At 44.2% G+C, this 27,132-nt stretch overlaps 2 protein-coding genes across 11 annotated transcripts in view; both read left to right on the forward strand.

The window, feature by feature from the left end:
- Window positions 1-11,286, forward strand: part of huwe1 (HECT, UBA and WWE domain containing E3 ubiquitin protein ligase 1) — a 38,401-nt gene extending 27,115 nt beyond the window's left edge. For 8 of the 9 annotated variants that reach the window (XM_008413611.3, XM_008413618.3, XM_081608991.1 and 5 more), the window contains exons 60-82: window positions 525-893; window positions 1,029-1,239; window positions 1,428-1,552; window positions 1,818-2,038; window positions 2,129-2,520; window positions 2,620-3,238; window positions 3,323-4,025; window positions 4,123-4,211; window positions 4,735-4,891; window positions 5,008-5,140; window positions 5,293-5,495; window positions 5,587-5,813; window positions 6,466-6,568; window positions 6,993-7,142; window positions 7,232-7,477; window positions 7,565-7,682; window positions 7,772-7,912; window positions 8,003-8,290; window positions 8,642-8,747; window positions 8,874-8,991; window positions 9,305-9,486; window positions 10,159-10,349; window positions 10,439-11,286. In XM_008413611.3, coding sequence (XP_008411833.1) covers window positions 525-893; window positions 1,029-1,239; window positions 1,428-1,552; window positions 1,818-2,038; window positions 2,129-2,520; window positions 2,620-3,238; window positions 3,323-4,025; window positions 4,123-4,211; window positions 4,735-4,891; window positions 5,008-5,140; window positions 5,293-5,495; window positions 5,587-5,813; window positions 6,466-6,568; window positions 6,993-7,142; window positions 7,232-7,477; window positions 7,565-7,682; window positions 7,772-7,912; window positions 8,003-8,290; window positions 8,642-8,747; window positions 8,874-8,991; window positions 9,305-9,486; window positions 10,159-10,349; window positions 10,439-10,541 — 5,195 coding nt within the window. In that variant the 3' untranslated portion in view covers window positions 10,542-11,286. The remainder of the gene's footprint in view (window positions 1-524; window positions 894-1,028; window positions 1,240-1,427; window positions 1,553-1,817; window positions 2,039-2,128; window positions 2,521-2,619; window positions 3,239-3,322; window positions 4,026-4,122; window positions 4,212-4,734; window positions 4,892-5,007; window positions 5,141-5,292; window positions 5,496-5,586; window positions 5,814-6,465; window positions 6,569-6,992; window positions 7,143-7,231; window positions 7,478-7,564; window positions 7,683-7,771; window positions 7,913-8,002; window positions 8,291-8,641; window positions 8,748-8,873; window positions 8,992-9,304; window positions 9,487-10,158; window positions 10,350-10,438) is intronic. The other variant, XM_081608993.1, reaches the window with a different exon arrangement.
- An 11,723-nt stretch (window positions 11,287-23,009) lies between these two features.
- l1cama (L1 cell adhesion molecule, paralog a) overlaps window positions 23,010-27,132 on the forward strand; it is a 51,880-nt gene continuing 47,757 nt past the window's right edge. For both annotated transcript variants that reach the window (XM_081608994.1, XM_081608995.1), the window contains exon 1: window positions 23,010-23,161. The gene's annotated coding sequence lies outside the window, so the exon portion shown is untranslated. The remainder of the gene's footprint in view (window positions 23,162-27,132) is intronic.

Below are 27,132 nucleotides of genomic sequence, written 5' to 3' on the forward strand. Positions count from 1 at the left end.
CTTAGAGAAGAAGGGTCACTTTCAGTCATTACAAAGTTGATCTGGATGATTATTTTTTTATTTTCTGGTCAAATCTGTCCATCCACAAAAGGTTTTTCATCACTCCTAGGGACTCCAATGAAAAACTACAAGTCGTTGTCTATGCATGTTTTGCTGCGACTGCCTGCGCTGTGGTGAGGTAGTAAGTTGTGTTGTTGGATGGGATCATGATTGTGTATTCCATACAGGAGATAACTATACAACTTACTTCCTTCCTCATCAGAGGCTGATGGCTTCTAGAAAATATTCATTGTGCTCTTGTGTGGATTTGCAGTGAGCTGCTTCTTCAAATGTTTACATATATTTATTTCAGCTGCTGTTTTTATATATGGCACCTCTCTATGAAAATGTTTTCACTAAGCATTGAAATATGGTGATTAGATGTGGTAGATGCACTTAAATGCTTAATTTAGTATGTGTAAACAAAACAAACAAAAAACTCTATTAAGACCTGTTTTAACACTCTCTCCACCTGGATGTCACAGAGGGTGAGCAGGCTCAGGAGGGTCCGATGGCGTGCCTGGACACACCCAGGATCTCAGAGGGCTTCCTCACTGCTCCCCCATCTGGAGAGGTCACTCCCACCACCCCTGTTCCCCACGAACAGGCCCTGGTCTCCCTGGAGACCGCTATTAGTCAGCAAGTCCACCAGCCAATTGCTGACCTGCTCCTGGCTGAGACGCACGCCAGCTCACTGGCTGCTCTGGCCGGGGCTGGACTTCCCACCCTGTCAGAAAGTCAGAGACCAAACACCGAAGCAGAAGCGTCTCAGATGGAAATGTCCCCGGCTCCTACAACTGGTGAGAGAGTTGGAGGAGGTGGTGAAGGAGGAGCATTGGATGAAGGCAGGGAAGGTAGACTAACTTTAACAGATCATTTACACAGTCGCCAACAACAAGGGCACATAAATACATTTGTTTCTGGAAACCTTTCTTCATGTTCTAAACCCAGAGAGAGGGAAGTTACAGGTCGCCCTTTTCTCTCCTCAGCCTCGCTAAGCCCGGATATCGTAGAAAGCACTGAGCCTGTAGCGGTTGGCGTGTCGCAGTTGGAAGGATCCCCCATGGACACCAGCAGCCCTGCATCTGCTACTCAGGAAGAAGCTGCTCCCAATCCTCCGCAGACCACCCAGCTGTCCCAGGAGTTATCTGGCAGCAGGGAGAGTGGGCTGACCGATCGGCAGACAGATGCAGAGACTGGGTACGGAAAACTGTATATTTCGGATCAAACACATTGCCTGTATGACTCATTCTTTGTCATTGTTATTAAATTGCATTTTTACCAAGTGCACGATTATAATAAAACTCTTACATTTATTGCTTGTGTTTGATTTTATATTGTTTTGGGTATTAACATTAAACAATGTCTATTTTCTGTTGCTTTATCAGCTCCACGTCCGTTTCATCTCCTGGAGAGACGATGCCTCGGAGTGACAGTGCTGACAGCCAATCCCAGGCCATCCAGGAAGAGCCTCTCCCATCCACCAGCAACGATGAGGAGGATCCACTAGCTGGTAAAGATTTGAATACGTTTCAGTGCAGCCAATAGAAAAGGCTATTTTCTAAGATTTGTAACAGTACAATGAACGAGTGGTCCTAAATAATTTTTCAATTATTTGTTTCTGTGAGGTTGAGATTGTTTGCAGTGAAAACAAGATGAATATTTAGTCACTTATGTTATCAATACAAAAAGTTGCACAAAATAATAAAAGAAAATAATATAAAAATTTAGAGTCCATGACGTCTTCACAACCGCATTTCCTGTTGTTTTCTTTACAGGAATCAATTTGCCAGAAGGTGTGGATCCTTCTTTCCTCGCGGCCCTTCCAGAAGACATCCGTCGAGAGGTCCTTCAGAATCAGCTCGGTATCAGACCTCCTTCACGTCCTCCTCCTGCCACAACTCTACCCTCCTCTAACGCGCCTGTGCTCGGAGGTCCGGGGGTTACAGAGGTCAGCCCCGAGTTCCTGGCAGCTTTGCCGCCTGCTATTCAGGAAGAGGTGAGATTATTGAAGACCAAGAATTTACCTTCTGAGATGCAATTTTCCACCCAATCCAAGAGTCTGATTTCATTTATTTTTTTGCCTTAGGTTCTTGCCCAGCAGCGAGCTGAGCAGCAGCGAAGGGAGCTGGCGCAGCAGCCTCCACAGGGAGACACTCCTCTGGATCCGGTCACTTTCATCCAGACGCTGCCCTCGGAGCTCCGGCGGAGCGTTCTTGAGGACATGGAGGACAGCGTGCTGGCTGTCATGCCGCCGGACATTGCTGCTGAGGCAGCCGCTTTGCGTAGGGAGCAAGAGGTGCGTCAGAGACAGCTAATGCACGAGAGGCTGTTTGGTCATAGCTCATCTTCAGCCCTTTCGGCCATCCTGCGCTCGCCCGCCTTCACCAGCCGGTTGGGAAGCAACCGAGGCGTCCAGTACACCCGTCTGGCTGTCCAGAGAGGAGGACCGTTTCAGATGGGGGGAGGAACAAACCACAGGTGTGGAAACATTTGGCTTTCTGCATTGCAAGATTTAGCATGAGATACCTTAGAAACATTCATACTTTCTAAACCACGTGGCTATTCTGTCTTCCCCAGACCGTCCAGTTCCAGCGTAGATTCTTTGTTGCGCCTTCGTGGACGATTGCTGCTGGACCACGAGGCGTTGTCCTGCCTGCTGGTTCTGCTGTTTGTGGACGAACCGAAGCTGAACACCAGCCGCCTGCACCGCGTGCTCAGGAACCTCTGCTACCACTCGCAGACCCGCGGGTGGGTCATCCGCAGCCTGCTGTCCATCCTGCAGCGCAGCAGCGAGAGTGAGGTCTGTCTGGAGACGGCACGTCTGGAGGATTCCCGTGGAAAGAGGAGCAGCCAGGGCGGCTGCGGGGGAAAAGGTTCAGCCGCCTCATCATCCTCTTTAGAGCTGCTGAACAGGGTGGAGTCTCGGAGCTCCAGCCAGCTCTCTTGGCTCTCCGTCTCTATGGATGCAGCTTTGGGCTGTCGGACAAACATTTTTCAAATCCAGCGGGTGTCAGGCAGGAAGCACGGTGACCGGCATTCAGCCGGCAGCTCCATGGCTTCCGGAGCACTAGGAGTACCGGGCGCCGCTGCAGGAGTCACGTGTGCAGCAGGCGGAGGTTCCACTGTTCACATCCATCCTCAGGCTGCTCCAGTGGTCTGCAGACATGTCCTGGATACACTAATCCAGCTAGCTAAGGTTAGATTTCCATTCATTTAATCAATAGCTCTTCATATAAAATATTAGTTTATAATACTTCCTCATTCTTGTGTGTTTCTGCAGGTGTTCCCAAGCCACTTCACCCAGCAGCGTTGTAAGGACATTTCAGCGGTTTCCTCTGATCTGGATTCTCGCCTTTGTACAGGTTCTTCTGGGGGAGGAAGCGGAGTTGGTAACTCCAGGTCAGGCTCTCAGTCTCAGAGTAACCCCAATACTCCGAACTCCCTGAGCTCCTCTATAGCGACTCCTCAGTCTTTAGGCATCTCCACAGATTTCTGGGATCTGCTCGTTAAGCTCGACAATATGAACGTCAGCCGCAAGGGGAAAGCCTCGATGAAGACGGTGCCCCTGGGCGGCGGCTCGGAGGCCGACGGAGCACAGTTCAGCCTGGAGACGTCCCCTCTTGGCCAGCTGATGAACATGCTGTCGCATCCCGTTATCAGGCGGAGCTCCTTGCTCACCGAAAAGCTGCTGCGCCTCCTCTCCCTCATATCTATTGCCCTGCCCGACAACAAGGCAACGGAGGTGCCTGCTGCACACCCGACGCCACAGGCCGCCAACCCGAACATAGCTAGCTCAGGGTCCACAGTGTCGATCACGACACAGGGTCCAGCGTTGGTGGGCTCTGCTCATCCCATTGTGACAGCGCCGGCTGTCTCAGGAGGAGCCGTAGCCCAGGGAACTTCCTCAGGAACGAGCATAACCGTCTCACAGGCTTCTTCTACCACCATCTCTATACCACCATCCACTGGAATAACCTCTACAGGTAACCCACCAAGTACTCAAGTTTATCCACACATGACTCTGCAACACATTTCGTCAGGAATTAATTTGATGGACTTTTGGTGTAAAACATTTTACAGGAAAGCAGAGGAGCTCTGCTGTGAGTACAGAGAGCGACAAGATGGCCTCTACAGGACTCACAGAGAAACAGCTTCAACTATCTGTGGAGGTATGATGAGATCTCATAATCCTGAATATTTGTTTACTGACTGGAAGTAAAGAGTAAAGATTTATTAAAGCCACAGATTACTCTGGAACCTCCTAAGAGTAGCAATAATAAGCCTGTTGTATTGGTTAAAAATATCATCTGAAAATCTGAAGCGGTCCCTGAAATGACTTATCTTGGCTCCTAAAATAATGACTTGCTTAGCCATTTACTGTATGTTTTTGCAGTTCTTACAATATTTATACTATCTTGTCTTTTAAAACAGTTTTCTGCCCAACTCATCCCACTCTTTGTCTTTATGACAGAGATGTTAATCACTCTGTCAAAAACAACACAACAATTTGTCTACTTCCTTTCTCACTTGAAGTGTCATAAAGTCAGTTATAATGCTGTGCTTAAGTCATTGCAACCGAGGTTTAATATAGCAGTTTATGCTTAGTGCTTACAATAAATAGGACTCTATACGACTTACATGATCTCTTAAAATCTTGATGATTTGAACATGTTTCTCCTCCGTCTCTCCAAGGTGTTGACGTCTCACTCATGTTCAGAGGAGGGACTAGAGGACGCTGCTAACATTTTGCTGCAGCTGTCTAGAGGAGACGGCTCCACCAGAGACACGGTGCTCAGACTGCTCCTTAGTGGAGCCAGACACCTCGGTTACACTCTATGCAAGCAGATCGGTCAGTACTCACAAGTACTTCACACGTTTCATCCTTTCCTTGTTGATTTAAACACCCATTTCTTTTCAAGCTTGCAACCTTGATTTTTTATTTATTTTTTCTTTTGTGTGTCTCAGGCACGTTACTGGCGGAGCTGAGAGAGTACAACTTGGAGCAGCAGAGGCAGGCACAAGCCGACTCCCATTCCCCAGACGCACCTCCAGAGGACACCTCCTTATCTGCCAGATTAAAGGGGAAGATGACCAGCAGGTGAGCGTGTGTGTGTGTGTGTGTGTGTGTGTTGCACACCATCATTAGACCACAGCGGTAGTTTTAAAGTCGTATGAAACAAGCGTTTAACATATTTTTGTCAGTTACTACATGGCTGTTTGTTACACACCTTATTATTGGTCGGCACACAGGTTTGATGGTTCGGAGAGTGTGGTGATTGTGGCTGCGCAGAAGCGCACTCTAGGGGGACGCGAGTTGCAGCTCCCCTGCATGAGCTCGCTAACGTCCAAAACATCAACACAGAAGTTTTTCCTGCGAGTGCTGCAGGTGATTATCCAGCTGCGTGAGGACACACGGCGTGCCAACAAGAAAGCCAAACAGACAGGTCGGTTAGGTAAGACGATTTTCCAGGCGCAGTCCCTTCAAGCTCGATGTGGAATATTTTCTGAACGTAAACTAAAACCTGTTGTTTGCTCAAACGCCAGGCTCCAGCAGCCTGGGCTCAGCCAGCAGCATCCAGGCCGCAGTGCGGCAGCTTGAGGCTGAGGCCGACGCCATCATTCAGATGGTGAGAGAGGGGCAGCGTGCACGTCGGCTCCAACAGGCCCCCCCACCTGCCGCCCCTTCTGCATCTGCCGCTGGATCCTCAGTGGCTGCCCCCCATGCTCCCACTGGTGCTGCTCCCCCTACTGGCACGGCTGCTGCTGCCACGGTTAGCATGGCTGCACTGACAGCAGGCATATTCCTACTTACTTAACATTGCCTTTTATACAACCCAAGAAAACTAAAATCGCCAGATACATTGTGTGGTAGTGTAATCCTCGCTACTGTCATTATGTTGATAAATGGTTTTAAAATGACTCTTACAGATTTTTTTTGCTACATCTAATTAGAAGCTGGCTTTATTGAGTTTAGGTTTTATGAAAATTGCGTGAAATCATATTTTTTTTCTTCCACATCCTTTCTGTTTATCTGCAAACATAATTGTGCATGCTGTCATCCAGTTGCTTTTATCTCGGTTGGTTTATGCTCCGATGCATCATCTTTGCTGGCATGATGAATGCTGACGGGCCCATCAGTCTGTCAGATGTGCCTGTAATTTGTAGCATTGTGTTTCAGTGTGTTTGCATCGGCGGGTTCTGTTGTTTAACAATGGATGTTTTGCTTGCTCCACTGCTCATGTCTGTTTGCTGGCAGATGTGGCTTAATGCTTTTTCCTTGACCTTCTTCCCTCAAAGTTCTATTTCTGTAGAACATTGCGAATGCCATTTTGCATGGCAACCTCATAAGAGTTGCATGTGTAGAAAAACTACTGTATTTTATACGTTTTCCTGTTGCTGACCTGTTGTCTTTGTTTTCTTCAGTCTGACGTTCAGTCGGTGCCAGAGGCTCAGTCTGCACAAAGAGATGAATCTCCAATGGACGTCGACCAGCCGTCTCCTCTGGAGCAAGACGCTGCGCCTCTGGGTATGAATTGCTGCATCCAGCCATAAATATTACATCTACTTATAATATATTTTAATAAAACTTGTTGCTGTGATGGTATGAAGACTTGGTGTCATGGTTTGTAATATTGTATGCAAATTGGGTATTATTGAGTCTTATTAAAATGTTAAAAAATATATTTGTAATTATACATTTATAGAATTATTTGAGTTTGAAACATAAGAGATGTATTTTGATTATTATAAATATAATTGCGCATTTTCCTTACAATTAAACCACTTTATGTATAAATAGGAAAATACTTGAAATTGTTGCTTTCTTGTGAATTGCTGAACTAATATTTAGCCGTATAAATGCAAAATTGCCACCACTCATAGCGTTTGTTGTGTGTTTCTCGCTGAGGGGAGCACCTTTCTGAAGTCCATATTTGACCTTTTCGTTTTAGACGAAGAAGGAAACGCTCAGTCGGAGAGCGAGGAGAAACTTCCAGACCTCCCTCTGCTCAGTGAGCAGCTGCTGCTGGACGAGCTGTGGGACATGCTAGGGGAGTGTCTGAAGGAGCTGGAGGAGTCTCATGACCAGCATGCTGTGCTGGGTAGGTGGAGTTCCGATTAAGGAATGCTTTTATTGTGAAGGAAGCAGGTTTGGCGATGCACAGCAGTGACTGATGATCCGTTTCTCCAGTGCTCCAGCCGGCTGTGGAGGCCTTCTTTCTGGTTCACGCCACGGAGCGAGAGAGCAAGCCTCCTGTTAGGGACACGCGGGAGAGCCAGCTGTCCCATATTAAAGACGAGCCCCCGCCGCTGTCCCCGGCGCCCCTCACGCCCGCCACCCCTTCGTCCCTGGACCCGTTCTTTTCCAGAGAGCCGTCCTCCATGCACATCTCCTCCAACCTCCCTCCAGACACCCAGAAATTCCTCCGCTTTGCTGGTGAGACTGAAGCACACTGAAGTAAAAAGAGGGAATTTTGTTTCGGTGCATTGTTCGGTTTCTAACAGAACTGATTGTGTTTTTTAGAAACTCACCGCACAGTGCTTAATCAGATCCTTAGACAGTCGACCACTCACCTGGCTGATGGGCCCTTCGCAGTATTAGTCGACTACATCCGGATTTTGGACTTTGACGTTAAGAGGAAGTAAGGGAAATAATTTCACACCGTCACCGTGTGCCACCTTCACCAGGGACGTTTGATCAAATCCTACTGGTTTTCTCCATCACTTTAAGGTACTTCCGCCAGGAGTTGGAAAGACTGGACGAAGGCCTTAGAAAGGAGGACATGGCTGTTCATGTGAGGCGCGATCACGTGTTTGAGGACTCCTACAGGGAACTGCACCGCAAGAGCCCAGAGGACATGAAGAACAGACTGTAAGCTGTCATCGCTTCCTTTTTCACTTCATGTCCATAATTCAGAACCACTTCACCGAACCTCTGCGTTTTGCTTTGGCTCTGTTGCAGATACATCGTGTTCGAAGGGGAGGAGGGTCAGGATGCCGGTGGCCTGCTCAGGGAGTGGTACATGATCATTTCTCGGGAGATGTTCAACCCCATGTACGCCCTGTTCCGCACGTCACCCGGCGACCGCGTCACCTACACCATAAACCCCTCGTCTCACTGCAACCCCAACCACCTCAGCTACTTCAAGTTTGTGGGTCGCGTTGTGGCCAAGGCGGTGTACGACAACCGGCTGCTGGAATGCTACTTCACTCGCAGCTTCTACAAACACATCCTGGGCAAGAGCGTCAGGTACCTGAGCCTCCTGCACTCGCAGTTAACCTTCTGTTACATTTGCTTCTGTTTAAAGCTTTGTGTGCCGCCATTTAATGAAGCAACTATTAACCTCAGCTTTCACTGTATGACAATTTTTTTTTTCCATTTTGACCTCTAACATTCCAGTTTTACAGTTTGATTTTGTTGTTTAGTATCTTAAAACACAAAAAAAGGGGTCACAGATTCCTGTTTAAAAAAAAAAAAAGACTAATAAAATTTTCTCACATAAATGAACCTGAATAGTTGAATTACTTAACCCCATCTGTATATATATATATGTTTTTTTTAGTTTCTCAATGTTTTGCACTCATCTTTTGTTTTCTACAGGTACACGGACATGGAGAGCGAGGACTACCCATTCTTCCAGGGTTTGGTGTACTTGTTGGAGAACGACGTGTCCACACTGGGCTATGAGCTGACGTTCAGCACAGAGGTCTGTATCTGCAGTGTTTCAATCTGTGGCTTATTTCTCATCACCACCCATTAGTTAGAACTTGACCGTCCAATCAACGTAAGTTGAGATGTGAAAGTTGTATTTTGCAACTACCGCTGGTTTTAGGTCCAAGAGTTTGGAGTGTGTGAAGTCAGAGACCTCAAGCCGAACGGCGCCAACATTCTTGTTACAGAGGAAAATAAGAAGGAGTACGTTCATCTGGTGTGCCAGATGAAGATGACTGGTAAGCTTCTGAATATTTACATCCCCTAACAATGAGGGTCTTTGTCACACTAAGGAGTAAACAGTGAAGATTTGTGCTTGTTTGACAAGTTGGCATTGTATTAAATCTCCATATTCTGACTAAAGATGTAATGTGGAAACACAGCCACTAGATGGCAGCAATTATTCTTAAATATCCAGCAGACAAAGAGTGCTGCTGGAACAAGACCTCTATACCTGTATTACGTTTACATAAGCCTTTAAATCGAAAAATATGACAATTTTTATCAGACTGTTTTCAGTTTGGCCATAATTGCATTTATTTCTATTTTTAGGCGCAATCCGCAAACAACTGGCAGCCTTCCTTGAGGGATTCTACGAGATCATCCCCAAAAGACTGATCTCCATCTTCACAGAGCAGGAGCTGGAGCTGCTCATCTCTGGCCTGCCTACCATCGACATCGATGACCTGAAGGCCAACACTGAATATCATAAATACCAATCCAGCTCTATTCAGGTAAAGTTCAGTAAAAAAAAACAAAAAAAAAACAACAAAAAAAAAACAGTCCTAATAACTTAAAAACATTTTAACAAGTTGGAGTTGGGATTGAGGGGAAGTGATACCAGACACAAGATACTTTTATTGTGGATCCTGCAGCTCATTAAAAAGTCACATTTTAGGCCTTGAGAAGTTTGAAATATACAAGTTTCCACAATGTTTCTTTAATTACTTTTAGTTAGGTCTCAGATTTGCTCTTGCTAATTACTTGATTATTCTTTTTATTTGTTTTCCCCTTGTAATACAGTGGAAGTGTTTGTTCATTAGGTTTGTTCTGGTTCTGGCTGAAGAAGTTTGGTTTTGCTTTTTGTTGTGATCAAACTCTCCACCAACCTTTCACTATTTCTAACTTATTTGAGGAAATGAATCAAAGGGTTCTTACTTTATCTAGTATTAAACATAAGTTGTGAAAGTCTAATTTTAAAAGTTCATGTAAATTCCAAATCAAAATTTAAGCTTTAAAAAAAAAAAAAAAAAAAGTCTCAAATGCTTTTTAAATTTGACTAAAACTTGGAGAAAATTAGTTTCTACAAAATACAGAATACTCAAAAAAAAAACTTGATTTATAAAAAAAAGTGTTTCTTAAGCAAAAATACTCACTTTTTTGTGATCTTGTCTTTTGCCTGGCAGATCCAGTGGTTCTGGAGAGCCTTGCGGTCCTTCGATCAGGCAGACCGGGCCAAGTTCCTGCAGTTTGTCACCGGCACATCCAAGGTTCCCCTCCAGGGTTTCGCTGCTCTAGAAGGCATGAACGGCATCCAGAAGTTTCAGATTCACCGCGATGATCGATCAACTGACCGTCTGCCATCTGCTCACACCTGGTAAGCGAGACGCGGCTCGGTTACCGCGTCGCTTCTGAACGTCTGAACGAAGCCGAGCTAATCGTTTCTGTTCGTCTGTCCCTCTTCAGCTTTAACCAGCTTGACCTTCCAGCCTACGAGAGCTACGAGAAGCTGAGACACATGCTGCTGTTGGCCATTCAGGAATGCTCAGAGGGGTTCGGACTGGCTTAAATCATGAGACTCAGACATGCATACACCTAATTAGTTTGCCTACTCCTGACACATTCACACTGATAACCTCTGAACGCACGCACACACTATCATAGACATTACTGGATTACTTGTTGAATGGCCTAGTCTCGCTGGTTTCTATTCCATATAAAAACCGATAAAACCAGCGAGTGAAATAGACTGATTGATATTGCGTACAACACAGAGAGCCTCATTTGGACACGCTCGTGTCTCCCTTCCCAATTTATCGCAAATGCAAGCGAGGATTCATGGACTAATAAGAGATGTTTTCTTCATTTAGTTTGATTTCTCTGTACAAAAGGTTTGGGAGTTTATTATGTTCAATCTTTTTTTGTTCTCTGGCTGTGTAAAAAGAAAAAAAAAGAATGTTGTTTGAACAGGATGGTTATAAAACCTTTGGGGAAAAAAACAAAACAAAACAAACATGTTGGTGGTTTCCTGTTGCAAATTTGTGACATCACAAGCCTTGACAAGGGGGGACATTTTTATGGGTTGGGGGTGTACGAACAACTCGAAGTTTTGGAGATATTCACCAAAATGCACTTTTCAAAGTTTTGTGGCATTTTTAAGGAAGGATGGTACAAACAATGAAGAGAAAACCTTAAAGTGATTTAAAAACATTAACCATAAATTCTAGAGTATTTTTGGCTATTAAACCGCTGACCCAGCCTTGAGCCTTTGAATCAGAGTGGAATAACTACATGAATAAATGCATAAAATTTCATTCATTGTCTCTTTAAAAGTGTTTTAGATATTGTTTGCAGTTTATTTCCTACAGTCGCCGTAGCTGGACTCCAGATGGAGCGATGAATCACTTCAGTGTGATGTCATCCTGCACTGCAGAAAGCCTTAGGGTTGAAACTTCTTAACAGGTTTTTTTTTTTCCTGCGGTCCCTGAATGTGTCCTATTCCAGAGCATCCTTCACTCCTGAGGAAGAGGTGGCAAAGATGACATTTTCTAAAAATATCATCATTTACCTATAAGTAGATCTTTGCTCACATTTTAAACTTGTATGAATGAACTTTCAAGCTTAGTTGAGCTCATAAGGAGACATGTTTTCACTGGGCTTGGATATTTTAACAGCACTAAACTGGAGGTTCCATCTTTATCGAGCGTCTTCAAACACGTCGCAGGAACTTTTTTTCCCACTATTTTTACTAGTCCGTCAGGATTTAAAATGTTTGCGTCCGACTGATCCAAACATCGATCAGCACTTCTCACTTTAAAGCAACAAGTTTACAGCAGGATATTAAAGGTGAGGGAAACTATCCATCATAAGAAACACATTTACTCACAGACGATAAACTGGGATCTCCTCGAGGACTTGTATCATTTCAGTTCTCATCCTGGTGCCTGAATCAAATGATGGTTGATTTGCAGGCCTCTGCAAAGCTTTGACATGCTGAGGACGCAGATGGACTGTTTGAATCAGCCGAGTTTGAGCAGAGACTCTTCTAAAAACCTGCAGGACTGGACCTGGACACCAGGTAGAGCAGGCAGGTTGGTTGACATAGCAAGATTAGTGAGTTCCACCTGCACATGGACGACATTTTAGACACACTTGGGAATGTTGGTGAGAGCAGTGGAACCAGTTGCAAGCTACTCTACAGATGACTGAATAAATTGGAGTAGCATCTAAAGCTTCTTTATATCCGTGATTACATTACCATACCCATTACCAGTTAGGCCTGTCGCATCCTAGATTTCTGAGAGTCGACACTAGTGAAAAATAAAACTAATTCAGAATTTTATTTTATTTTTTTCCTCCACCACACTGACAAGGGGAAGAACGCTGACAGAACAGTCGTCCAACAGGGAGTCAACTATGCCCTCAACAAGGAGTGAACCAGCTAAAGAAGTTCAGGGCAAACCTGAAAGATTTAGTGGAAGGAGGAATAACATGCATAAGAAATGTTGGAGCAGTTCATGCTCCCTTCTGCAGATTCTCCCTTTTACTGCAGAACCTGTTGTCTGGCTGCACTGTCAAACGTAGCCATGGTAACCCTGTTGAAGGAAGACTGAGAACTCTGATAAAGCACCCTAGATTAGATGCAGCATGACGTGCTGATCTCCATGCCACACCGCATTGGTGCAGTAATTTATGCGCAAGTAGCGCAGTCCATCTACAGTACAATACATTAACACATTTTCTATAAAACATTTCATGTGTTAAGTTTTTTTGTGCTTAAATCCATCTAATTTAATCGAGAAACACTTCAAGTTTGTTTTGCTTTTTGAGATGAACGTTTTGATGACATTCTAGTATACAAGGCAGACCCATTCAATGAATCCATTCAATGAATTAGAATGTTACTGAAAAAGCTCATTTATTTCAGGAACTTTTTCATTAAGTGAAACAAATTAAACGCAAATGGGTGTTTAAAAGCCTTTATTACTGTTATGATTTTCCACTTGCAGGTGATGGAAATATGACGTTTACAATTAGACTGTCATTAACATTTCGTAGAAATGTTTGCTTAATGAAAAGTTTAGTTTTTGCTTCAAGGTTATTCCAGAAAATACTTTTTAATCTGACGGGCCATACATATTCCAACTTACGGAGTATGATTGCATATTGTTTACCTGTTCAGCTTACAATTTAGCCTCGAGTGCTCTTGTGAAATCTCAGACGTATGAAGATGGATGCGTCTTAGATCAGCGTGGTGCATTCAAGATCGTTTAAGGAGATTAAACACTGAAATTTAGATTTCAGTGAGCCACCTGTTGGCACATCCTGATCTCCTGTCATTCACTGCTTGCGTATCTGGAAACCACAAAGAAACGGAGAGCTACTCTTCACCTTCCGTTTATCTCAAAAGTTCACAGCTCTCCAGCAGAGTCTGTTTTCAGGAGGAAAAATGTCTCCTTTCATCCGGGGCTGTAAACGGATCGCTTTGTGAAACCGCGGCAGCCAAAGTCAAAGCCGCGCTCTGCCTGCTCGGGGTTTCCTTCCACTTCAGCTCTTGCATGCCTGCACCTGTCGCTCCCGCTTTTCCTCCCGGTTGTCCCCCTGTGTATTCACCTTCTTTTAACCGCTCTTGCGTGCTGAATTAGTTCCGCCCGAGGAATCCCTACAACAGTGGGGATCGAACGCAGCCCACCCGCCGATGATTCTCCGCTGCTTACTTAACCCTCCCCCACCTCAGCCCTCACTGAGGGAGCCTGAACTCCACCAGTGGCAGAATAGGAAGCCTCCATGTCTGATTTGGTGCGTGCTGAGGCGTGATGAATGAAATTTACAGTGCTGTCATGCAGGAATTTATTTATTTTTTCACAATGTGTTGACCAGCCACATTATTTTATTTATGAAGCGCTCGTGGCTCCTCAAGCATCTGTTGCTGTCTTGGGGTTTTGATTTGAAAATACATGGGAATAGAATCCATGCATGGATTTTGCATTGCAAACCTCAAAAAAACAGAATTGATTATTTCTCAGAAATTGTGTAGTAAAGTTAAAAGTCATCAGTTTCCTGTCACAGTCAGCCGGAGATATCTAGATCCTTTGGCAAAAGATGGTTTGAGTGTTGCAACAACTCTTAACGTTTTTATTTTTTGAGCTGCTTGTTTCTTTAACCCCTGTACAGCACAATCACATATTTGACACCTGACAGTACATTGCAAAGGTGTTAATAACCCCGTCAGCTGTACCTCGCAACTACAACAGAGTTCAATGCATTCATGTGATGTGCCAATGCAAAGTAGTCCGTCATCGTAATATGGAAAGAAAACGAATGTTTATTCAGGTCTGTCTGAAATCCTTGCATGTTTTTTTTTTCTAAAACTCCCCAGACTCAAGTCAGGTTGCAAGAAAAACATTTCTGAACATCAGCTTTTGATTCAAAGGCTTTCCATTGTAGCTCTGGTCGAATGTTTATGGTCATTCTTTTTCCTAAACGGTGATCCTACAACAGTTTTTCTTCCAGGTTTGAACTTTACGTAACTGCTAATCTTCCATCACCTCCGACCAGCTTCCATGCTGAAGAAAAGCCTCCCCACTGCACAAATGCTGCTGCTGCTGCTGCCGCCACCATCAGTTTTCAGTCTGGGTATGTGGTTTATGTTGTGGTAGTCGTCTTCCACACACAGGATCTCTCATAAAGATCAAACATTTACGTTTTAGTTTCATCTTACCACATGCAACTGTTGGGATCCCTGCAAAGTTGCGAAGGTGAGTCCTTCCGGCTGGATTCTCTTGAGTTCACAGCTGGTAGTTTTATTACCATCCGATTCCTAAAACTGAGCGGTGACCCCCTGAAGCTCCTCCAGAGTTACTGGCTTCTTCTGTCATTAAAGCTCTACTTGGCTGGACTTTATTTTCTAATTGGGGAAATTTTAATGTTGCACTCTTTCCCAATTAGGAGTACCAAAGTGAAGGATGTGAAGCATTCGGAGTGCGTCAGTATTTTAGGATTTGATCAATAGTTTGTGCATTTTTCCTGTAGCTCAGAGCTCAGTTAAAATGTTTGTTCTTGCCACTTTACCTGAGGAGGAAATGAAGGCTGGTGGAGTCCATTAATGATGAGTACTTTGTACATGAGCCAGAAGGATCTCAGCCTAATACGTTTTAGTGCCACTGCTTTCAGGGGCTCTAGGATAAATTACATGCAACAGCATTCATTCACTCAGTGAAATGATAAAATGTTTTTTTTTCTTTTAGTGCAGAGCCCATATGAGGAAAGGGGAGAAAAAAAATCAGTTCATTAGACTAAATGGTTTAATTTTTAAATCATCACGAGACACATTTATACCGAAGGAAACTGATCGTAGTGCTTTGAACTTTCTCTGCAACATTAATCAGCCTTTTGTCCAATCAGGCATTTCATTTATGAAACTGTGGAATGAAGGAAGACTTGATGAAAATTGAATAATAAACTTTGGCTTAAATTCCAAAATTCCTTTTAATTAGTAATTTCAGTAATTTATTCTCCATAGACAGTCAAAACGCTGTATCTCCGTGGAAGATCTTGTATTTTCTCACTTTTTTTTTGTTTTGTTTTGTTTTTATTTCGGGAGCTTTTCACAGCAAACTTGTGAACCATTTACACCTGACGTGTGGACGAAGGAGAAGCTCGATTATATCGAGGTGGACAGGACCACCCCCGGTTTTGACAGCAGCGTGACAACTTAGGGAGGGTGTTATGTCACATACCCAATCTGTCTGCGTTGATCATCACCTCCTGATTAGGCCGCTGTCTCTGCTCTGCCTGCGAGGATGAAGTTCACGGAGGAGAGTGATGACAAAAAAACAACAAAAACACACAGTTCTTGGCTTTTTCACCGATGGACGGATCCTTCAGTTTGGGGGTGCGTGTGGCTTTTGCTCTCAGACTCTAGCACAGAAGCTGCACAGTCCACGGCAAACTAGAACCGACAGTCTGCCTACATTAAAGGTCATTGTCTTCATTACCTCCATGGCTCTGCAGTTGCTACCCGTCTGCAGCTCCCTCCCCGAGAAGCCTCTGGCTCACCTCCCCTCGGGGGCACAGCGGTGGGCACCTTGTGGCATTTTAGAAGAGACGCGCCACTGCGTGGAACTCAGCCTCGTCGTCACATTAGAGATCGTGTCATGTGGTCAGCTCCTTAACGCTGCCATTTGGAGAAGTAATATTGAGCCACTGAAAGGAATGTAATGTAGAAGCTGCAATAACCAGGGAACGGTTAGACGCTCCACTATAGACGACTTATCTGTAAATACAGCAGAGGGATCCCTGTGTAAACAGATTATACGTTATGCAACATAAAGACCCAGGTGACTGGACACCATATACATGAATCTCTATGTATTGAAATATCAATGAAATGTCACAAAAGGAAACTCAAATTATGTGGATCGCTTTAGTTTTTATCATGGCTGACAACTAAACTTCTGTTTTTTTAAAAAGTGGAATATTACAAAAGATCAATAAAGACCAATCCTTTCTTATTCAAAAAAAAGAGATGTTGCTAAAGGATCTGGCTATTTAAAGAGAATTATATCAGAGAATTTATGGAAAGTTGAGTGGAAGGAAAAAGTGGAGCAGTAAAGTGGCACAAGCAGCGGTGTTGAATGTCTTGAGAGGTGCTGCGAAGCAAAGGCTGTTTAAAGTTATGGAGGGAAATGGCACAATCACTCAGGTCCATGGAATAAGGCATCACTGTCAAATCCCTTCATTTGATGCAATCGCCTTAGATTACCATCAAACAGTGCAGTCAAATCAGAATGTACTGACTTAGCTTTAAATCTGTCTATGATTAGATTTAATTTTGTTTTGAGGCTAAGTGCCCTGAGATGAGGCGTTATAAGTTAAATTGTGATAAGCCTCTTCTACACCGGAGACTTGATCCAAAATGTCTTGCTAAGAAAAAGAACCTGACCTTCGTTCAGTAGTTTCAATGAGTCTGTCAACACGAAACGGAGAGAAAACTGTTGGCTCTCTTTGCTTCATCAAGGCCACAGTCAGCGCAGTCGTCTACCAGGAAACTATAGAGTCCTCAATGTTTCCCTCTGCAGATGAGACGCTGATCTCATTTTCCAGACTTGGCAGCTGCCCACACTGCTGAAGGTACCAAAAGCTGTTTCAGTGGTCACTGTGCTTGATTATCCACCAGACTGACCTGATCTGCATCCCAGAGAGACAATATGAAGTATCATTAACAGGAAGACGAGAGGCCCTGGACCCGGCAATGCAGACGACCCGAAGCGACCTGGACTTCCACAGCAGAACCACAGACTGACCTCCTCGGCAACACGTCACATCGATGCAGAAGAAGCTCCAACCAGGTATGCAGTATTTTAGATTTTGATTTTTTTCATGTTGCTGTTTACAGAGCCTCAAACATGGCTTTGTGAATTTTTCCACACTAGTACATGTCAATGACTTTGTTTCTCATTTGTTCTCGAATTTGCTAAGATTCAAACTTCACGTTTTGCTCATTTTTGAGTTAAGCATTTTATATAAAAGAACTTCGTCCTGAAGCTGGAGAAATGTTGTCTCTCTTGAATTTGTTTTGATCTGACATCCTTCCCATGATTACCCGTCTTCTGGTGTTGCATTTTCTTTTCCGCTACACATCTCCGCTCCTCTCCTCTGGTCATTAAACACTGGAGGCAGTAAGAAGGTAATCAAAATCTAATTTGATAAATTTTATTTGTGCTTTGATAATTAGATTAGATCTGTTATGTATGCCAGACATTAGGAAAGCAATCATGCCTGAAGAATATACATTTAGTGTATGGTAACTTCTGCTTTGGTGGCTTCTACAGATGATTCAATTTTAAAATGTTTTGACACTTATTAATTACATTTTTTAAAAAGCTAATTAATAGTTACTGGGTCTTATGTTTCTAATCTGGAGACAATGTAAGAATAACCCAGCGAGAGAAGAAACATCCACGTCAAGCATGCCTTTCAAGAAGCTCTATACATTAGCTCCAAGCAAAAATAATTTAAAAAAAAAGGAAAAGATTTCTATACGCAGTTCACATTCATCATGGGATGTGTTGGCCACACTTAGCTGCATGGCCACTCGAAGGATGGCAGGAAACTAAATCGGAGTCATTTCCCTTCAATTAGCAAGTGATTAACTCCAGGTCAGAAACGGCTGGCTGACCTTCTGCCCACATAATGACTTTAAGCAGATCAATGCGCCTCCGCAAGCCAGGACAACATCAGATACCAAGTAATCTAGAAGAAAAAGAGCTCACTTTGCGTCCGTGGCTCTGGTTTATGACTGCTTCTCTAGTTTTTATTTTATATTTTGTCACATTAGCACTAACCTGAGGACTACAAAAGTCAAAATGATAACCGCTGACCTGCTGTTTTCAATGTGAATGCATTTTCATTAAATTTAGAAGCAGTTGTGTTGGTGTACCTAAATGTACCTAAAATTCATTATAACTGCTTCATGCTACACCATAAAATGCTCAAATGTCACATCTAATTTAATTTTACACTGCTCACTAAAGACTTTATGATAGACCCTGTTTCCAATTATTCTTTTGCTTGTCAAGAAATATTTGATTATCACCCCTGATTAGGTAAAACTCCCTCTGAGAAGCTCCTGCCGACAGACAATACGGTTTTTGGAGAAACATCAAACGATGACTCTGACGTCTCCATTGTTGTGTCTGCCTGTTTACAACAATGACTGTGAAACTGGCTGACCTCAAAACAATTCATCTGAGCCGATGCATATTTTATATCTGCTTAGTTTCTGCTGATTCTCATGAAAAACCTGAATTTGTTTCATGTGTTAACAGACGCTGTATGTTGAGTGCATTAAACTCACAAAGAGCCCTTTATCAGGAACATTTGGTTACGTCATAAGGGGGCAGGAACAATATAGTATTGTGAAATATTAAAATTTATGCTGCATTTCCCAACACTGTGAGGCTTTCCTGGCAGCATTTCTAAGGCCTTTTACCAGAAAACTGGGAAATTGTCCAAATCTTCAGGAATTCCCCCAAAACTATGGATAAATCCAACCAGCTCCGTTGTCGTCAGCCATCTGTGAGTCGGCTTCTTCACGTAGTTTTTATAAAACGTTCCAATACAGATGTTTTTGTGGTCAAATTGTATCGCTAAGAGTTGTGTTGTTATTCCTAAAAATGCATAGAAATGTCTCTCTTGCAACTGGTTTATAATATTAAGGAGGCCTGGTGTTATACAGCTCCAGAATTTGAATATTTGTTGTTTCTCAAGAGATCTGTAACGTATTCCACTCACCTGACATTACCTGCTTAATTGCTTGAAAACCCAAATGTTTACTCAACCAATCACATGGTGGCAATGTCGTCCACTCAGACGTCCAGATGCAGTGAAGGTAACTTTGCTGAAGCTGAAACTGAGCATCAGAACGAGGACAAAAGTGGATTTGAGTACATTTGAATGTGGCGTGGTTGTTGCTATGTTAGAAACTGCTGATCTACTGGGATTTTCTCACAAAACCACCCCTTGGTTTTACAGAGAACAGTTCAAAACAGGAAAAAAACAAAAAAAACAAAACTGCAGTCGTGTTGATGAGAATGCCTCGTTGATGCTGGACGTCAACGGAAAATGGACAGACGGGTTCTGGATGATGGAGAGGCATCAGTAGCTAATACTTTCTCATTACAACCAGGTTTTTTTTCCCATGCAGATACGGTGGCAAAACATGAAACTGCTGCTGTGCAACTTATTCAGCAGGTTGTTGCTAGGCAACCAAAGAGTGAGTGAGTTAGTTGATGCCACTAACCTAGCTTAGCTCGCTCTGAGAGGTTGAGCGGCTAAAGCCTTTCCTCTGCCTACATCCCCCAGGATACTGTGTGGTTTTGCGTCAGAGTTCAGTGAAATCGTTCAGCTTTCTAACAGACGTATTTTCTATCAATATGTCTACTGTGATATGTATAGCTATTGATTTATTGTGCAGCCCTATGGCACAGGCTTCCCAAGTGTTGTTGCTGACCATGTTCATACTTGTATGACTACATGGCCACCTTCCTCAGCAGATCTCAATCCAAAGAGAGAAATTTTGAAAAGCGGTGTACCAGGCAGATCTCTGCATGAATGTGAACTAGCAGGAACTGTGTGATGCTGTGGTGTTGATATGGGCTGAAATCTCTAAATGTTTTCAACACCTTTGCTGACTCTTCACTGTGAACAAGTCAAAGGCAGGTCTGGAAAGCCAAAGAGGTCCAACCTGAAGGTCAGATGCGCCTACTAAAGCGGCCATCGGGTGTGCTTTGTTGCCGCCACGTTTTGCTTCTCTCTCTTCCTCTGCGAACGTTAATGTGTTGTGCTTTCCGTCTGGGTTCTTGCCTCCTTCCTCGCTGCAGCCATTTGCTATATTGCCTTTGGCTTTTTAAGCCGATGGAAACGTTTCCCCCTTTGTCTCTTCGCCTTCTGCTGACGGCATCTGTTTTTCCTCCAACTCCAGGCTTCGAGTCGTTCATTCACAAACTGTCTTCTCTCACTCCTGACTCGCAGCTCAGACCTCCGGATGAAGTAAGACGGGAAGAGATCCTCTAATGTGGGCAGGTAAAAAAGTCTTTCACGCATGAAAGGCTGGGAGTGTAGCGGCAGAGTAGAGGTCTACTCATTAAGGTCGAGGAGACATGAAGCTCTTGACTTAAGGAGATGAGACGGTCCAAGTGCTTTCACAACAGATCGATCTGAGAGAGCTATCTTTTCCTAGATGAGAAGTGATTTACTTGCATCTGACCGCTGATTCGGTTTTAGTAGTTTTGCTGCAAAATGTCTCGGACTGATTTTTAAATGTATCTCATGAGGAACGAACCCTTCCTCCTCATGTTCTCTCCTAGTTATTGTTTTCCTTCCTGGCAGCCGAGCAGACACAGATTTTGACCCTCCACGCCTCGGCCTCCATTCAGCCCATCAACCCTCTGCTGGGAACAGTGGCGGAGGTTTTCACCTGCCTCGCACCATCCATCATTATCCCCATGCTGTCTGCTGCTGTGGCAGCTTTTGTCCAAATGCCTGGCAGCTCCGTGGACACCGGGGGCAGATGGACCCGCTGGCAGACCTCAATCCGGGGAAACACAATGGAAAAACAGCAGCAACCCAGCAGGAATGAGGCGGGAGGGGAGGGGGGGATTCAGGACCGGACATGGCTAATGTCCTCATTTCTGAGCTTTATTTTTAGGAGGAGACGTGGACTGTATGTGTGTGACTGGGCTAATTGTCTCTGTTCTTATTTCAGAAGTGAGGACAGAAGCGTTTGGCGTAAGTGCGTCTCTGTGTTTTTGTTGTTGCCGGTCAATTCAGCCCTTCATTATTATGGACGTTTTGTAGTTTTAGTCTTTTCATACTTGACATTTTTGACTACAAATGGATCTACGGGACGTCTCATATTGAACGTATGGTGACATTTTGCACCTGCTTTGAAAATGGTTTCTTCAACACACTTTCCTATAATCCGCTCGTTGTCTACAGTAAATAAATGCAATTATATGACTGAAAAAAAAACAAAAAAACAGGAGATTGCTCACGTTTAATTTTGATTTGATCAAGAGGGATCATTGTATGACTTCCCAAAATGGGAATCAGACCCACAATCAGCTGAGTGTTCATCTCCGTAATTGATCTAAATGTTTATGAAATGTATTGTGATTAACCTGCAGACGCATAATGCCAGTTTCTGCTGTCATTGTCCAGAAAAAGACAGCAAGGCTGAATGAATATAGACGACTGTTTATGACCTTCAGTTGAAAACCTTCACTCTTTTTTATTTCACAACCCTAAACTGACCGGTCTTAACTTTAGCAACGGACTCAGAGAGTTACTCCAAAAAAACCCCCCAAAAAGCCCTCCTGTCTTTTTTTGATATCTGCTATATTTCAGTGTTTACTCGCAGACGTGCTCAAAGGCTTCAGACCCACGCGTCAACGCAGGGAATAAAACCTGAAGTTGTCGCAGGTGTAATCTGAGAACAGTGAGAGGTAAACAGCTCAAACAGTCTACAGGCAACAAATGAAAAATTTCCCGTCTGCTTTGAGTCGAAGAAGTGTGAAATTGAGCAGGGTGGCAATTGTTTAGTGGATTTAAAGGGTTTCTGGAGGAGGAGGAGGAGGAGGAGGAGGAGGGGTGGGGGTGTGGGGGACTTCACAAACATCAAGCACCTGTTTATACAGTTTGTTCAAAGGAAATGAGAGAGCATTGAAAATATCAGAAACGCGGATAAAGCTGCAGGGGGAGCGAAGGCAAACGACGGAAAACATAAATTAGTATTAATCAGGGAGCAGCGGATAAAAGCATGTCAAACAAAAGATCTTTATCAGCGTGTGTGCTGGATTAAAGCCGCCCAATGACATTTAACAACTCTGTTATCTTCTCTCTGACAATGAGGAGCACAGCCAAGAGATCCCTGGACCGTTCAGCTCTTTATTACCCAGAAATCTGTGCATCGCCCTCCATCATCCTCCCAACTCAGATAAGAGACAAAACTGATTCTTGACGCATTTTAAAAAATTCGTTATACAACATTCAGCACGGCAATGTTTACAGAGCTGAGTCTTCGTTGAACTTCCTTATCCGGTGAATTAAAAGTTGGTGTGGAAATTTTTTTAAAAGCAAATATATGTGTGAGCATGAGCGCCTGAAATGAAGCCGCAGCAGAACAGAGGAGTGCTAAAGGGCCACAGGCAACGTGCTCAGTGTGCATCATCATACCTGCTTGAACCAAAATAAGGGAGGCTGTTGGATGTAATAACCCTGACCGCGTAGAGAGAAATGGGTGCATAGGGGACAGGAGGGAGGATGGAGGAGAAGCACAATAAAGGAATGGTCAGAATCCACAGACTGAGGTGGAGAGAGAGAGAGGTAGGCAGGGAGGGAACGGAGGAGGAGAAAGGGAGGCAGGCAGGCAAAGAAGAAGGGTGATGTCACCCCTAACAGGCAGCCAATGAGAGTCAGGGAGAGGAGGGAGAGAGCGCGGCCAAAGGAGGGTGTGTTTTTCTATCACTGCAGCATCAGCGAGAGAGAGAGAAGAGGAGAGGAGAGGAGAGGAGAGGGGGCACAATCAATTTCACAGAAAGGAGGAAGAAAAGGCACAAGTAGATCAGGAAGAGAGAGAGAAAATAGGGACGCCAGGAGCCGCCGGCTTGGAGAAGCATCACTCTGGAGGTAAGAGGATCTTCTTCAGACGAGAGGCGTCCGATTGTCAATTCATGGAAACGGAGCGGCGGCGAACTGTGGGATGATGGGTCTAATTAGGCTGTTAGGTGGAGGCAGCTTGCTGTGGCATCTCACCTTTGCCTCGTCTTCTGTCACTATCCTCCACCTGCTTCGTGGAAATCACTCACAGCCTTTTGCCTGCAGTTGCAGCAGGACTTTCCCGCCCCCCCTTTTGTGGGGTCAATTACAAGTAAACGTTGTAATTTACAGTCGTTTACTTAAAAGTCATTTTAATTTACTTTTAAGAGAAAAGCAAAGAGGTAATTGCGACACTGGGAAACAGATTTGTATGGTCACATTTACTTTGTTTTTGTTTTTTTTTGCAAAACATTCTATATTGCAGCATTTCAATTTTGCATTGAGTGCATTGCATGCAACAGGGTGACATTAATATTAAATACTTAGCAGCGCTGGGGAACGTTTGTGGCACCTCGATAACGTCTGGCTGCCCATCATTTCTGCTTAAAACCACCTCATTTGCACTTTGTGGTGAAAGTTTTATAATCTGATATACTGAAAACGGTGTTTTTGTATTTTCATCTGATTTCTTTTTTTTTTTTTGGTTTGGCTGTATTAGTATGCATTTACAACAGCATGCAATGTAAAAATGTAAAAACAAACAAAAAAATCCCTCAGACAATCAGCATTCTTGGAAAACTGTGAGCAATTCTGACATTCCTAAATGTTCCCTTCTTCATTTTTTGCAGTTTTAAATTCTAATCATATCCTCCCCTCCCCCAGCTAATAGCTGCGTGGCTCAATGTTAAGTACAGCCCTTGATTGCGTGAGGAATTTCACCGATGCAGAGGATGAAACTCGGCTACACGCACGCAGCTGAACAAACTACGTGATCTTCTGCAGAGGATTTGATTGTCAGGGCAGAATTTCTTGAAATGGTGCAAAGAGAAAAGAAGTGGAAGAAGCAAAAACAACTGCCAAGGAATCAAGAAAAGATTCAGATATCAACAGGAGAGAGGGGAAATGAGGGAGACGTTCAGTCTGAAGGAGCCACAGAAGGAAAAAGGGTGGGGCAGCGCACGCAGCAGACGATGGAGGTGTTCCACAGAAAAAGGAGGAAGTCACCTGGCAGCGTGCTTCCAGATGCCGTCCGCCTGTTGGATGTCCTTTTGACAATCGCATGAACACATTTTCTACCAGTTTTGTTAGATCTGCATCACCAGAAGCAGCTATCCTATGCATGTGAGCAGTTATTCCTCTGCTGTTCTGTAGGCACATTGAACACGTCTGATACTGTGATGGTTAAAATCGCCGGCGAACATCACGCCAGTGCGTGTTCGAGCTCTGTGTGCGTCTCGGTTGCCCCAGATCAACCCCCTCTGTGGTTCTGAGAGAAAGCAGGAAGGCCCCTCGCACCCGACAATGGCTTGTTGCCATCTGTGCAACATCCATAAACACGCAGCACACAATAGATGGAGATGCAGCCGCTGAATGGCGCCTTGCAGTCAAACGAGTCGGTTTTTATGGATCCTCTGTGTGGAAGCGTTGCCTCCCTCCCCAGAGACCCACTGCTGGTCACGTTATCATACTATTCAGTGCTGTGAGTTTTGTGTGGCAGTGGCGGCTAAATCTGAGGGCCGCCATGGGAGATTCTGGTGCAGCAGAGATTCTGGTGTTAGTCAGTGGCTGGACTTGGGAGTCCATGATTAACCCCTGCTACAGTTTGGTGCACAAAGTTATCTCCAGTCCGGCACCGGCTGCCTAATTGAACAGTTCCATCGTAGAGACGGATGGAAACCAGGATTTATGTGAGGAGAGAAACAGAGATGCAGCAAAAAGACAGACAGAGGAGGAAGTGTACAAAAGATGGAGAGCAACATGGACTTTTGGTGTTTTAAGTGCACCGATCAGAAATTTGTGGCTGATCACCGATGTTGGGGTTTTGTAAAGCTTTCATCTCACAATACCAATTTAATTGGCTTTAAGTTCATCTTTAAGAACTTTATAGTATAAGAACAACAATCTAAATATCTTCATCCTGTTGACCATTCATTAAGGAATAAATAACAGACCTTTCCATATATGTTGTCGAAAATATCGTTTTCTCTTTTCAACATTTTGCGTACCTTCTTGTGACTTTTATTTTTTTTGGAACCTCTCCAAATAGCTGACTTTAGCAATTCCTCAGTGTCCGGCTCTGTGAATTGTGCCTTGCGGCTACTTTTGGTAGCTTAGCAGTGATGCCTGCACTGATCAGAAAAAGACGGGGATTTTGAGTTGGGCTGGAAATTGTGTGACTAAGGTCAGCAGACGATTTCTAACTTCATCTAGCTTTGTCCTCCGCAAGTACTGACAGGATCAGGCAGGGTTTCAAAAGAAGCAAGGCCTCGAGAAAAATGTGGCGTATAATAACTGTTATCTTACCTGAAAGAGACAGGGTCCAAAAGAAGCTGATGTCTGCGGTTCTTTTTCTTTTTAGGTTTATGTTTTACACAGGATTACAATTGAATCGAAGACAAACCATGAACAATGTTTGGTCAAATCTTTCTATTTTCGCCTCAAGCTGACTGGTTTCTCTGCCGTCTCCTGGTTTCTAAAGAGTCCGTCGGCTCTGTGCTGGAGTGCCGAGCTGGCGCTGCGTAGGAGGGAAGGTGCAGCTCCGGGTCAGCGAGGGTCAGCGCTTCTCCGCTGCTCCTGTGCCACCTGTTATAGCCGCAGGGCATCTGTGTTGCCATCCTGCTCATCAAACGCATTTACATGAACACACAAAAGCCACAGCTGAGGCGCATAGCCTCGGTGGCAAACAAACACTCCGCGGAGACGCAGGGCACCAAGTCAAACATTCTCTAACGTTGCCTCTCTGCCCTCATTACTTAAGCGTCTGCTGATGATCAAACCGCATACTCAGCGGTTTTAGCTTTAAGGACGATAGTTGCAGCTACAAACTCTGAAGACTCGTGTAAACTCGTGACTTTCTTTGGGAAGTTGGGTTTGTAGTTCAGCGTTAGGATCCGTGTGCACCTGCAGGATGCTGCCAAAATAAAAATAAAAACCACCAGCCACCCTCCTTTTGTCCCCCTATTCAGGTTGGGGCTTGGCTTTTTGATTTAGATTTGTGCAGATGGGAGTCAGCCCACTGGATGTCAAGCATGGGATCATGTCGACATGCTGTCAGGGTTTGGTGCAGAATACATTGTGGTGATTTAGGGAGCTAAGGGTCAGGTGGATTGACAGGCGAGCTGCGGTAAATGATTAGAGGGAATACAGGAGGAAGCCAGGAGGAGGGGTGCGACCGAAATCTCCAAAAGGTGACACAAGGCAGCAGAAGGAAACCCTGAAGAAGGAAGCAGGCTGTTTTTTTATTTTATTTTTTATTTTTCTTTCTGATTTAATCAGCATTTACACAGCGTCGAAAACGTTGAGATCTTAATCAAAGTAATGGCTCATGTTAGCCTTTCCAGAAGGAGCGTTGCAGACAAAGACTCATAAAGACTCATAAATTCAACCCTGTTGAACCTTCGATGGCTCAAACAGAGGCGTCATGTATGAGAATGAATTTAATTTGTCAGAGTGAATTGCCTTGTTACAGCTTTCATAGCGGTGGTACGGAGAGGGTGAGAAGCACACAAATCCTTTGGGCATCAAGGAAGATATGGGCACTTAAAACGACGAAGCTGCTTGAAACCAGCCAAGAAATTAATTACTGACAAAGCAAAAAGAAAACCCCAAAAACCAAAACATTCCTGTTGAGCTTTCAGTAATGCTGAACTTTGTGCTAACTTAATGCAGGAATTAAGATAGTGCATGGACTGTGTTGCGATAAGGCAGTTTCCTGAAAATGTGCTGTTCAACTGGGGAAAAAAAAAAAAGAAAAATGCAGCTGCAACACAGTAAAACTGCGCATTCAACATAAATTATGACAGGCAGGAAGCTCCATATGTGTCATTCCGTTTGCCCCTCTG

This window comes from Poecilia reticulata, chromosome 7 (assembly GCF_904066995.2).
Source record: "Poecilia reticulata chromosome 7, P_reticulata-male-v2, whole genome shotgun sequence".
Lineage (NCBI taxonomy): Eukaryota > Metazoa > Chordata > Actinopteri > Cyprinodontiformes > Poeciliidae > Poecilia > Poecilia reticulata.